Here is a 12,446-nt window from a genome sequence, read left to right as displayed (position 1 = left end):
GATCAACTCAGCATGAAAGATTCCAGATGACATCCGGCCCGAGGGCATCCACCAGGCACGCCCAATACTAAGCTTTTCATTTTAACACTCTATCAAAATATACAACGTTCTTTTTTACGCTATGACGGTGTCAATTTTTTATGTATATATATTTTGGTACGGAGGAAGTAGGTAGTACCATGGCATACTTGGTTTGCTTATGTGACCCTAGGATTTTGGAAGTGCATGCTAATTTTGTTCTTAGTTGAAACTGATTTGAATTTCTTTTTGAGAGCAAGTTACGTTTTTTAGGTGAAATCGATTTGAAATTTCATTTGATAACAAGACTGGCCAGAGGGACAAAAAATTACCCACACAAATACAAATTTATTTTTCCCAAATTAAACAACCATGCCATATCATTATATTTTCTATTGATTCTCTCAAATCTCGTATAAATAAGCTATGTTTCCTACAGGCCGCCAAATACCCCCCCCCCCCCAACAAAATATACAACTCATTCTTTGTCGTCTTCGCAATGCTCTTCACAATGGCGGTCTATGATATCAATATATGGTGACGACCCATGTCCACTTCGTTGGGTCTAGATTTTGTCAAATGGCATAGGAGCTTGCATCATTTTGCCCTCCGGGCTCCTATACGTGCCACCATGCTATATTTTTCCCTACCTTGCACCGGCACGTTATCTAACATGTGTGGCTTTGTGTGAGTGATATGGAAGAAAGAAGGAAAATATACTATTTGCACCAAGGCATCCCACCTGCGAAGCTAGCGAACTTTAAAAAGTCGTAGAGGTAGACAAAACATTTTCCACCACCCATTATCATTTTTTTTGAAACAGAGACAAAAGATTTGCCTCATCGATTAATTAAGAAGAAGAGAATTGCCCAGTTAATTAATGAAAAACCGGGCGAAAACCGAACCCATTATCATATTGGATGCACATGGTGGATGGACTTATGTCCCGTTATGTTTGGTGACACTGAGGATGTCAACAAATCTGAATCTTAATTATTGGCTACCCAAAAATAGAGTAAGCCCAATCGTCAATGAAAAAGAGAGAAAAAATATTGCCAACCACTTTTTATAATGAAAATTTGCTAGTTTTCTTTTTGAGTTGGAGAATTTCCTAGCTTGGGTAGATGCTTAGGTACAAGATTACCAACTGATGTCTATTTCTCATAGTCAACTTCTGATGCAATTAAGAAAGGGACATTTATATCAATAAAGTAAGTTCTCGTCACAAAACAATGTGACGAAGTAATCGATATATTGATCATTATACATAAATAAAACATCATGTAAACACAAAGAGAGGTAACATCTCAAATCTCAGAGCATATTGTAAAAGATTCGAGCAATACACTCACAACCTGTTTGATAACCTTTGGGTAGGGGAATGGAAATTTAACATGTTTTTTTTTCCTAGCAAGGAAAGTACATAGAGCCATAAATTGTGCGTATGATATGTTGCCTTCCCTAGCTTCGCATAAGATTGTTCCTTGTTGTGTGTGGCATATAATTATATAGCAAGCTACAATATTTATATATGCGGTATATATGATATCGGTTCAAAATTTCTTTGGTGTGGAAATTGGGTTCTTTTACGAGGCGTGCTAAATAGTCCATTTATTTCCGCAAGGCCGAATAGTACATGCCAATTGCAGCATTTGCCTACCGTTGCTAAATGTCACATTTTTGCATTACAACAGAGAAGAAAAAGAAGACGTGAAGCTGAGAGATGACAACGATGTAGCAAATTTGGCCTCCCACGGCCAGGCTAAAACGGAAATTTGCAGGGGCACGCGCCTACCAATCCCTGCTAGACCGCATGATTGTTTTGCGATCCGCATAATTGTTGGAATTTGGCACGAGGGAACACCGGGTTTTCAGTTTTAGTTTTTAAAACTTGCAACCTTTTCGTTCATTCCTATTAAGCTTCGACACTTCAAATTTATGAAGTTTTAAAAGCTCATCAAAACGTATTCAAAAGTGGATTTATTAGAAAGCCTCGTCACAAAGTACACGCATATGCAAACGAAACTTAATTTGGACTTTTGGTTCAAAGGATACAAACCCCCTTCCTTAGAGCATCTACAACCGGCTTGGCAAATCCGGCCTCCTATACGTCCGCGCGCGTCCGCGAACAATGCCTGCTGGCCCCTCATATCTTGTGCCTGATATCCACGCATCTCAAATTCGGACTCTTAATCCATGCATGCCCATCATACACGACATTGTCGCATGTAAATAACAAATGTTGGTATCGAAAATACATAGATATTATTACATAAAATTTATTTACGTGCACAACTCAAACATTAGGTCTCTGGTTTTCATTGTGATCATTGAGTAGCTGCGTGTGCACCTGATGGTTTCAAAGATTCTGATGCATCTGCAGAAAGTTCATAAGTTGAGCTGCATCTTAATCTTTCGGGATTTCAACTTGTTCTCTGTGTGATTCAAAATCATTGGTTTGGGCAACACCATCACCCACATCCTCCGACAATCATATTGTGCAAAATAACACAAATGTCATGAGCTACCACAAAGTTTCTGATTCCGCCAGCCCCTCCTCGGCCAAGTTTTGGAATTCATCGTTTTCGCTAATAAAATCACAAAAAATCTGGTCAGACAGTGTGTCAAACCCATAGAGCGCAAGTCGGAGCCAGAGGGTTACCAGACGTAACACGATGGCGTCCAGGCCGGCAGCGACGTCCCCGACGGCGAGGATGAGAGAGAGGACTGCATTGCCGAAGCTGGCGGCATAGAGGCTAGGAACGGATGCGGAGCGTACACGGCGGCAGAGCGGCGAGACGGACGTAGAGGAGGAGAAAGAAGAGAGGAGAGAGCAAATGGATCCGGTAGGTCGATTTGGTGCATTTTCAGATGGGGTCGGGTTGTCGGGTCCGACGCGACGGACGGACGGCCCCATGTCCGCCTCATTTTTGGGCTGGATACGAGGGGCGCTGGTCAGCCCGGGCATTTGAGACACGTTTAAGACATTTGTTTGGATCGTATTTGAGTGACCGGACCGTTTGCCCGGGCGTCTGAGACGAGTTTGGGGCGTTGGGCCATAGATGCTCTTACTACTACTCCTGGCTCAGTGCACAATTTATAGAAAAGTCCCGTTTAAGCCTTTTGCTCACTGCTGGTAACACACCAAGCTTCCAACAGTGAACAAAAACTTTGCACACATGATAGCACGATGAATCATTGGGTGCTTCTCCTTTGGAGCCGGTGCTGTAGAAAAGGAGTAATCTGGATCAAGCGACACGCACTGAGCCAAGGGGCGGAAAAGCCGCGGAACCTTTCACATGGGTGGGTCGTCGTGGGTGCATGCCGTGCATGGGTGCACTGCACCATCCATCCTGTTCCTGTAACGGGAGAACGAATATATTCCTGTGTGGCGTGGATGATGAGAGAGCCACACGATCGATCGGTCGCAGCACGCCACGCGGCCGTCTTCCTCGCACCCGGCGGGCCCAAACAGAACCCGACCTCCGATTAAACGGCTCCGGCGGGCCCAAACAGAACTCGCCCTCTGATGCCTCGCCGTCCGTGCGCACTGCGCACACGGTGGCGCGTATTTGCTGGGGCGCTATGAACGGGATCGCTGCTGTTGCTTGCTGCTTGCTGGTGGTGTGGGCGTGGATGCCACTTGCACTCGGGGGCGCCGGGCCGTCGCCGTCGCCTCCCCGTGGGCTCCGGCATGGGGTGTGGGCGCGCAAAGTCTCTCGTGGGCGCGGGCGAGCGCGACGGCTTCGGCCGCGTCCCCCGCGCGCAATTTGCCGGATGTGGACCTGGTGCTCATCTACAGCTACCTCTCATGACGTGCCCGCTGTGGGGGATTCTTGGGATAGTTTTTTCTTGAGGGGTCCTCTGGGATAGTCATCGGCAGGTTGCGAGACAAGTTATTAGCTCTCGCAATTGGGCTGCATGGCCCGATAGAGAAGTGGCCGAAGCCCAACTGTGAGGAAAAAAGTGGCCCGGCGGGTGGGCGTGCAGGTTGTTGCGTAGGCCTGATGGTCATTTGCTTGGAGCCCAAGCCCGGGCACGGCCTGGATGGACGGACAAAGTGGACTTTTCTTTTTCTTGGCTTCTTTTAATCTGGTCCTCTCGTAAATTTGGCAAAGAACCTCATGCCATGCCATGTAATGGAGCATATTTTTTTTTGTCTCAAAAAAAATATGCAATGGAGCATATAAATATGTTTACTCAAAAGAAACCCAGACCAATACCGATTTGAGTCCTGATGACAACAACTGCCAACCTTACTGATGAGTGAGAATCGTAGCAACTATGCCGGCTTCTCGCCTAAAGTATTCCGGTGGATGGAGCCTTTGTAATATTTTCCTAACCTCTTTAAACAACACCCAGAGGGCTCTCCTTTGAACAAAGTTAATTAGGCATATTCGGCACATTTTCTACTTACCTCCAAAGCATTGGCAGTCAGCATGTGTAGAAATGCATGCTCTAGTCAATGCAACTAAAATGTCGATATGATGAAAAAGACTAGACAATTTAGAACATCTTCAGCCGCGCCCCCAACAAGCCCCTTCCCTCCCCCCCTCCCCCCGTCAAAAGGCTTTTTTGTCGCCGGTCCGAAAAATCGGCCCAGTCGCCCCTCCCGCCCCAGAAGCCCATATTTCACCGGCTCGGGCCGATTTTGGCGCCGGCGCACTCAGGCCGAACCCGGCGGGCGCCCGGGGGCGTCAGAGAAATTTTTTTTGACGCGAAATGAAATGGGCCCGCCGAGTCAGCGACTCGTCGTCTTTGTCATCCTCATCATCTCGGTTCCCGCGGGAATCAATGCCAAGACTGTCGCGCCAGTCACCCTTCCATTGATGCCTCACGGGCGGTGCAGTGAAGACACGGGGGACGCGCATCCCGCCCGCTCCCGCCACGCGGCACACGGTGGCAACCCTCTCGCCGCTCATCCGCGACTATAAAAGTCGCCCTCCCTCGCTGGTGAACGCACAAGCCCTCGCCACCGACGCCCCTCTCGCCCCTTCTCGTCGCCGACTTCTACGACGCCCCTCTCTCCCCCGTCGATAGGCAATGGCCGAGCGCTTCCCAGGCGGCGAACGACTTCGGCCGCCGCCATCTGCGCGGGGATGAGGCGCACCTTCTCTACAAAGCCGATTACCCGGCACCCCCGGACATGCGGGTTCCGGGCTCATGGAGGCTGAGCGCCGGCGGCGGCCCGGTGATGAGTGGCGCACCGAGATAGCGCGCATCCGGTCGTCGCCGTTAGAGGAGAAGCGAAACGAGCCGAGGTACGCCGCCCACAGCCACACGCTGTGGACAATGTACTTCGTCCGTCGCTACGCCGACCAGGTCGCCTCCACAAACGACGTCCTGCCCCACGGCCGCCTCAACTCCGACGGGCGACGCGAATGGTGGGGCATGCCCGGCCGCACCCTCGAAGCCGTCCTCGAGCACATCGAGACCGGTAACACACCGCACCTGGAGTATCCGCCGCCCCTGTCCTTCTCTCACCGCCGCGGTAGTTCCTGGATGCCGCGGCGAATGGAGACGGCGACCCCCTCATCGTCGGGCTCTGTCTCTCTTTCCTCCGGTTCGCCGGCGCTCCGCCCTGTCAAGCTGGAGCCGCGGGAGATGCCGCACCCGCGGCGGCGCCCTCGTCATCAACGAGGGCGGTTGCCCTCTCCTTCTTCTTCCTGCCTCATCAGGCCGAAGACCGAGTCGGGTTTGCTCCCTGTGAAGAAGGAGCACGAGGCCATGGCCGCCGCCGACGAGACCGTCCTCAAGTGGGCGAAGGCGGACTATGTCCGCGAGCAGATGGAGCGCCAGTGCCGCTCGGCACCGCAGACGCGAGGAGGGCAGCATCGTCATCCTCGACAGCGACGACGAGGAGGCGCCCGGGCCGTCCACCCCCCCCCCCCCCCGCGCGCATTGGCGACCCTGGTCAAGGGTGCAGCAGGGACGACGGCGGCACACAAGAGGCGATGACGACGACGGTGACTACACTCGGTTCTACATGCTCCTCGGCATGCAGAAGGCGGGCGGCGGCGTAGTAGTGCTAGGCGTACTGTAGTTTTTAGTTAGTTTTAATTTATGTTTTTTGTTTTTGTACTAATATCAATTAAATCGCCGAGTTTGGACGAATTTTGTGTCGTGTTTGGCTGATTTCCTTTTTCAAAAAGGGCGTCTGGGGGCGACCTGGATGGGGCGGCTGGGAACCTGGTCGCCCCCACGCCCAAGTTTATCGTCGGTTCGTTCCGAGACGGTGCTTTTTCTAGCCCCTGGGAGGGGCGAACGGCTGGAGATGCTCTTAGTTGTGTCAACCTAGTCTTGAACTAAATGATTCTTGGCTCCGATGTCATGTAGAAGTGTATGCTCTAGCCAATACAATCAAAAAATTGATTTAATAAAAGAGACCAGACAATATATTTATACGTTAACAACATGTACCCCAAATGCAAACAATCAGGTGGTGGTTCAGAACCTCTCTCTCTTTTTTTTTCCTGCGAGGAACAAAAGCCGTCCATAAAACCTACGAAAAACTCACTTGAGCTTTTTTTTTTTTTTGCGGGGAACTCACTCGAGCTTTTGCTTGAAAAAGGGTCAAAATCATTTTGAACTGCAGTGGAAAAGCTTCTTATCTTTAATTTTGAAGAAACGAGTAAAAATTTCCACACATAGTGGGTAACGGACTGAAGCACAAGCAATGAATTGTGCACCTCATTATTCTCTCGGTCTACTTACTGTAGTTTCCCAGTCGTCGCCTGCGTCTGCCGCTGAATTAAATTTCCCACAGCGCCGATCAAAACACGGTCCACAGGACCGAAGCGCCAACGCCGCGCACCCGTCACGCCGATGGCCGCCTCCGGTCCATAGACCCTGTTCCCCGAGAAACCAAACGCTTGTTTTGTCTCGTCTCGGCCCCTAGACAGGCAAGTCAAACCGGAGCGCCCCGCTCCCTCCGCCGAAGTCTTTAATTTCCGCGCCCGTGTCCTACCTCCACCGAACATCAGCACATGACGACCCGGCCCCGCTCCTCCAGGCCCACAGGTCGGCGTATGGAGCTGAACTTTCTCGCTTGGACCCGTCATTTACGACCATTTCTGCTCCCCTGTCGCCCCCCTCACGCAAGCCCCTCTGCGCGCACCTGGTCCTCAGACGGAAGCATCGCCACCGTTGATTCAGGCTGGAGAGTGAGGCTCGATTGATCCGGTGCATGAGCCGGGTCTATGTCAGTGTGGGCCCGCCGTCTGTACCCTGCTGAGTGTTGACCCCCGGAAAGGCCCCTCCCATAGACTTCTTCGTCCACACGCGCAAACCTGACGAAAGAAAAAATACCCAAAACCGGAGCCCCTCCTGACCCTGAGCGAGAGCAGCTCAGCTCCTTCGCCTCCATCGCTCAAAGCTTCGAGCTCTCCTCCATCTCCCCTGCGAATCTCTGAGCTCGTCCGCCGCTGGATCGATCGGTGAGGCGATCCGCTTCGCCGGAGAAAACCACGATATTTTTTCCTTCTTCTTTTCTGTGGCCGTTCTTTAATTCTGCTTCCGGCCACGCCACCGGATCTGACTGAGGTGATCGAATTCCCTCGCCATCTTTCTGCTTGCTGTCAGGGTGCAGAGTTCCATGAAAGAGGCGCGGTTTTGGGAGGCCGTTGTAACCGAAGCCGAGCCCCGTGGTGTCCCGAGACGGGTCTCGCTGGCGGCGGGGGCTTCGTATTCTTCTTCTCCCTCCGGCTGCTCTATCTTGTTTTAGTTCACGGGTTGGAACTGGTAGGGAGTTTACGAGATATGGCCAGGTTTTGCTGCTTCGGCGCCGGTTGCTCAGAGGTAAACTTTGTTTCCATGCACCAGTATTTTCTTTGCTAATTGCATGTTTTTTTTCTGTATAAATAGAGTAGGATTTTTCCTGTGAGGCTGTCTGTACAGAATATCATGTGATAATTCGGGAAATTAAGTACTCCTACGATGATATTTTTAGAGGGTGTGGTTCCTAGAGAGCAAAGCTGTACTTTCTTCACGAATTGCACTGCCTTTGAGATGGCACAAGTTTCACTGCCGGTGACATATGCTTTGTGGTAATGTTTTAATTGACTAAAGTTGACTTATTGGACACAAAATCCCATCAGCCCTCATCTTTTAAAAAAAAAACCTAGCCCTCATCTTCTTATGACATGATTTTCGTTAGTTGTTGACTGGACTATACCTGCTGTGTGTTTCCTTTCAAAAAGGAAAAAGAACTACACCTCACCTGCTCTAAGATACTTTTTATAGTATTCCCAGAAGTAAATTTGTTGATACTCGAAACTTTTTAACTAAAAATTGTTAGAAGCTCATCGAATGCATTGGCTGGAAGCTATATTTGTTAATTTACTCTTGCTGACTGTTCTGTTTCAATATAGTTGACAGGGCATGCATCAGCCACCTCTGGTAAAGGGAAAGGCTGTCAGGGTCAAGTCAAGGTTAGCTACGGGTTTAGCCTTGTAAGAGGAAAGACAAACCATCCGATGGAGGATTTTCATGTCGCAGAACTTGCTGAAGTGAAAGGAAACGAGCTTGGTCTTTTTGCTATTTATGATGGTCATTTAGGAGATACTGTTCCTGCATACCTACAGGAAAATTTGTTTTCTAATATTTTGAACGAGGCAAGTTTTTTGACATCTGTTTCTATACAAAAATGTTACATTCACTAGTATTTTTGGTGATCTTATTTTTATTGTGTCATTTCAGGAAGAGTTTTGGACACATCCAGACAGAGCAATCACAAAGGCTTATGAAAAGACGGACCAGGCTATTCTGTCACATACTCCAGATTTGGGACAAGGTGGCTCCACTGCCGTAACTGCCATCCTTATAAACGGCAGTAAGTTGTGGGTAGCTAATGTTGGGGATTCGCGAGCTGTTCTTCTGAAAGGAGGTGAGGCCATACAGATGTCAATTGACCACGACCCGAATGCTGAGCGCGGCGCTATTGAAAATAAGGGTGGTTTTGTTTCAAATATGCCAGGTGGATCTTCTATTTTCACATTTTTTTATTGAAATCATTGTTACAGGCTTGCGTCCAGTTGTGCATCTGATATTTGATTTACTAATCTTGTTCTGGAATATCAGGATACTGCAAACTCAGAATAGTAGTTCAAATGTTTTGTAGTAGTGAAAAGTTTTTAGTGATGTCAAAATGAAAAAGGTATCCGCTACTGAATACTGCTTAGATTAGTGATATGCTTGCTATATTCTTGCCATTATTTATTGTTAAATTATATGAATTTTTTGACCTGCGATGTAATGTACTCCCTCCGTCCCACAATAGAAGATTGTTTTTCAAGCTTACATAGCTTGAAAAACGATCTTCTATCGTGGGACGAAGGGAGTAGTTAGCTAATCTTAAATTATCCAGAAAATGTTGGAAGTGCTCTACTTTTTAAAATTTATACACAACTGTAGCCAGTGGATACTAAGCCCCGTTTGGATCACATAAAACGATGTATAAGTGTTCAGTATTGTGATTCTAATACAACCAATATTATTACACGTATGCAGCAATTATTTTCCGTCCACTTTAAGGTTTTCACTGAATTTGATAATATTATTATAGCACTACTCTGTATTAGCTAACCTTAAAGTGTCTGAACAAATGAGAAGTACTAGTGTTACAACTCAAAAGGCAGAAAGCTTTGTAAATCCATCCTTGTCGATTCAATTTCTTTTTGAAACTCTTGTCAATTCATTCTTGAGAAAGTGGCAATAGTTCACCAACCCTAGTCTTATGCATTATTTTTCACGTTAGTTCCACAAGGGCACAAGGCCCTAGCACGAAAGGCCAACAAAATATCTGCTCTGACATATATTAGAGTATCAGTATGTTCATCGTTGTTGCCTTTTTCCACCACCATAGCATGCTTCTGATAAAAATCAATATTTGCCGTGAGAATGTTCGCTAGTGATGACTATAAATACAAATATGCAAGTTTAGCCTCAACGTCTTCTTATGAAAAGAATGACAGTTGTGGGCAGGAGGCATTAAATGCCAGAACAGTATTACCTTTAGTTGTTTAGTAGGATGTGACTGATATTATCTTGTATTTACGATTAGTAGCTAGTAGGTAATTTTGATGCATCTGACCCGTGGCTACAAAAATTCTTATGTTAATGGTATCACGCATTGTGATGTGGACATTGATTCACATCGGGATGGCTTGGAGAGGATCAAGGTATTGAAAGGGGAGACATACGTAGTGGGAATAATTGAAAGGGGATACAGACATAGTATATTGGGAATGAGTGAACTATAGGGATGATGGAGATTTCTTTGTAAGGATGTAGTCAACCTTAAGACCCTTAACATGACTCAGAACTTCCGACTATCTGGATAAGGATTTTTTAGCCTATGCTAAACGTTAACAAGTCCTGAACAAAGACACTGATTAAATACTCGCTTACTCCATTTCGCCTATCTTTTCTTTTAGTCCTGAACAAAGCTACCAACAAAAATATACTCATTTGCTTCCTCACGCTCTATCCTTTCTGCCTTACTGGCAATCTGCTGTCCGAGTTGCAGAAGAGCTCGCTGCACTACTAAGAAGAGCATAAATGTGTGTTGAAAAGAAACTGGGAATGAAAAGGTGACGATGCAGAATGATAACATGGTTTCTGCTGAAAGGTTGTGAATGAGTAAATGGTAGCCATGGAAATGTAGAACATGATCGTGTGAAAAAAAATGGGATCTTAATGCCATCGGTACACCATGTAGCAGTTGCTGATTGATACCACCAATTTTGTTCAAACATTGCACTGATTAAGTAATAAATGAGTGTAGTTCACATCAAGGGCAGAAGTTTTTTAGTTGAGCCAGCCTCAGCAATGCGGCAGCAGAGTAGAATACAAACGACAAAAATGGCCAGGACGTACACTGGTGCAGCTTGCGTGGCATCCACTCTTGTTTCTAGTTAACTCCATGATTTTATATATAATAGCCTGTTAACTCTATGCATTAGTGTCTTTTTTCTATAATTGCCTAGATATGTTTTTGTGTTTGTGCCTGAAATATGATGCTGTAATTTACAGGAGATGTTCCCAGAGTCTGTGGTCAGTTGGCCGTGTCCAGAGCGTTTGGGGACAGGAATCTAAAATCACTTTTGAAATCAGAGCCTGATGTGAAAGTTGAAGATATCGATCACACTGCTGAGCTAGTTGTCCTTGCGAGCGATGGAGTTTGGAAGGTGTGGTTTGTTATAGATATAGTGGATTGCTGGGATAAAACCTAGTACTCCCACCGATCCAAATCAACTGTCGCAGCTTTAGTACAAAGTTTTACTAAAGCTGTGACAATTAATTTGGGTCAGAGGGAGTAGCACATTGGTTGATATATGCTTATACTTGTTTGTGTCAACCAGGTAATGAACAATCAGGAAGCCGTTGATGTGGTGAAAAGGTACAAGGACCCACAAACAGCTGCCAAGCAATTAGTCGCCGAAGCAGTGAAAAGAGACAGTAAAGATGATATATCATGCGTGGTCGTTAGGTTCAAGATGTAAATTTGTTGCAGGCAACTCGTGAAGAATTGTCACCGAGAGGAGAGCAGAAGGAATTATAACATCAAAACATTGCCTGCCTGACAAGGATAGTGGTAATGCAAAAGAATAATTCTCTGGAATGCTGGCTGTAAATGACGTGTTAGCTCGATTGTAAGTTCATATATAAATATGCTAGAATTCTTTGTTTGGGATTCCAGGGTACATGCGAGTGGGTCCAAATAGCCTTCTTCTGTAAATAATGCTTTTCAGATATTCAAAGCTCAGGGTGCTCCGTTGTGAGAGCTCTTTGGGTGGGTTGTCTTCATCTTCCAACTTGGAGTTTACCCCAAATTGGGTAAAATTGATTTTAAAATGGGCGATTTTCCTGTTTAAAATCAAGGGCAACTCATTGCTTCTACAAAATCACAAACGGTGATTGTGATTTCGGGTATGATAAAATGTGAATAACTCCCAGTTTTTATAAGCATGTACCGGCCTGTTTGGGCTGCTCCGCTCCCTAAAATTCATCTCTGCTCTAGAAATTACAAACCAAACAGGGTAGCTCCTCAATATGCCATTCCAAGAAAACTAGAATCTAGGATACAACTCACTATTTTTTGTGAAGCTCTTAAGGGGGTGCTCCGCTGGAGGTAAGTGGATACCCCTTTGTTTTTCCCACGACATTCAGCCAGATAGATTTTTTCCACCAAATTTCTCATTCTTGAAGCTAAATCTACCTAGAAGCCAAATATGATAAACTGCTCTTTGTGGAGCTGCAACTCCTATATGCAACTGCTTCAAAGTGAAGCTGATTTTGATAGAGCGGAGCAGTCCCAAACATGTACTATTTGATAAAATGTGGACCTGAAAATTTTAGGCAAAACTGTATACATAGACACGCTAGAAGAAACCGTGAACAGTGTTTTATGCCCTCTTTGTTTCCTACAC

General features: G+C 46.5%; 1 protein-coding gene and 1 pseudogene across 2 annotated transcripts; one reads left to right on the top strand and one right to left on the bottom strand.

Moving 5' to 3' along the window:
* Positions 1–12,446, bottom strand: part of LOC123045625 (uncharacterized) — a 95,907-nt pseudogene that overhangs the window by 24,153 nt on the left and 59,308 nt on the right.
* Positions 7,252–11,831, top strand: LOC123045627 (probable protein phosphatase 2C 41). 2 transcript variants are annotated; one of them, XM_044468752.1, is made up of 6 exons: positions 7,252–7,454; positions 7,600–7,815; positions 8,388–8,630; positions 8,716–8,992; positions 11,050–11,204; positions 11,379–11,831. In XM_044468752.1, exons 2-6 carry the CDS (start codon positions 7,777–7,779, stop codon positions 11,517–11,519), a joined length of 855 nt encoding a protein of 284 aa, XP_044324687.1. In that variant the 5' UTR covers positions 7,252–7,454; positions 7,600–7,776; the 3' UTR covers positions 11,520–11,831. The 2 variants fall into 2 exon arrangements, with proteins under 2 accessions (XP_044324687.1, XP_044324688.1); XM_044468753.1 differs by having other exon boundaries at positions 7,311–7,454; positions 7,607–7,815.

This window comes from Triticum aestivum, chromosome 2B, assembly GCF_018294505.1.
Source record: "Triticum aestivum cultivar Chinese Spring chromosome 2B, IWGSC CS RefSeq v2.1, whole genome shotgun sequence".
Lineage (NCBI taxonomy): Eukaryota > Viridiplantae > Streptophyta > Magnoliopsida > Poales > Poaceae > Triticum > Triticum aestivum.
This window is presented reverse-complemented; position numbering and strand designations above follow the sequence as displayed.

Excerpts from the sequence above, each read along its gene's own strand:
- LOC123045627 (XM_044468752.1), top strand. The coding sequence starts at position 7,777 with ATGGCCAGGTTTTGCTGCTTCGGCGCCGGTTGCTCAGAG. Across the intron at positions 8,631-8,715 it reads TTTCTAATATTTTGAACGAG|GAAGAGTTTTGGACACATCC; the intron begins GCAAGTTTTTTG and ends GTGTCATTTCAG. Across the intron at positions 8,993-11,049 it reads TTTTGTTTCAAATATGCCAG|GAGATGTTCCCAGAGTCTGT; the intron begins GTGGATCTTCTA and ends TGTAATTTACAG.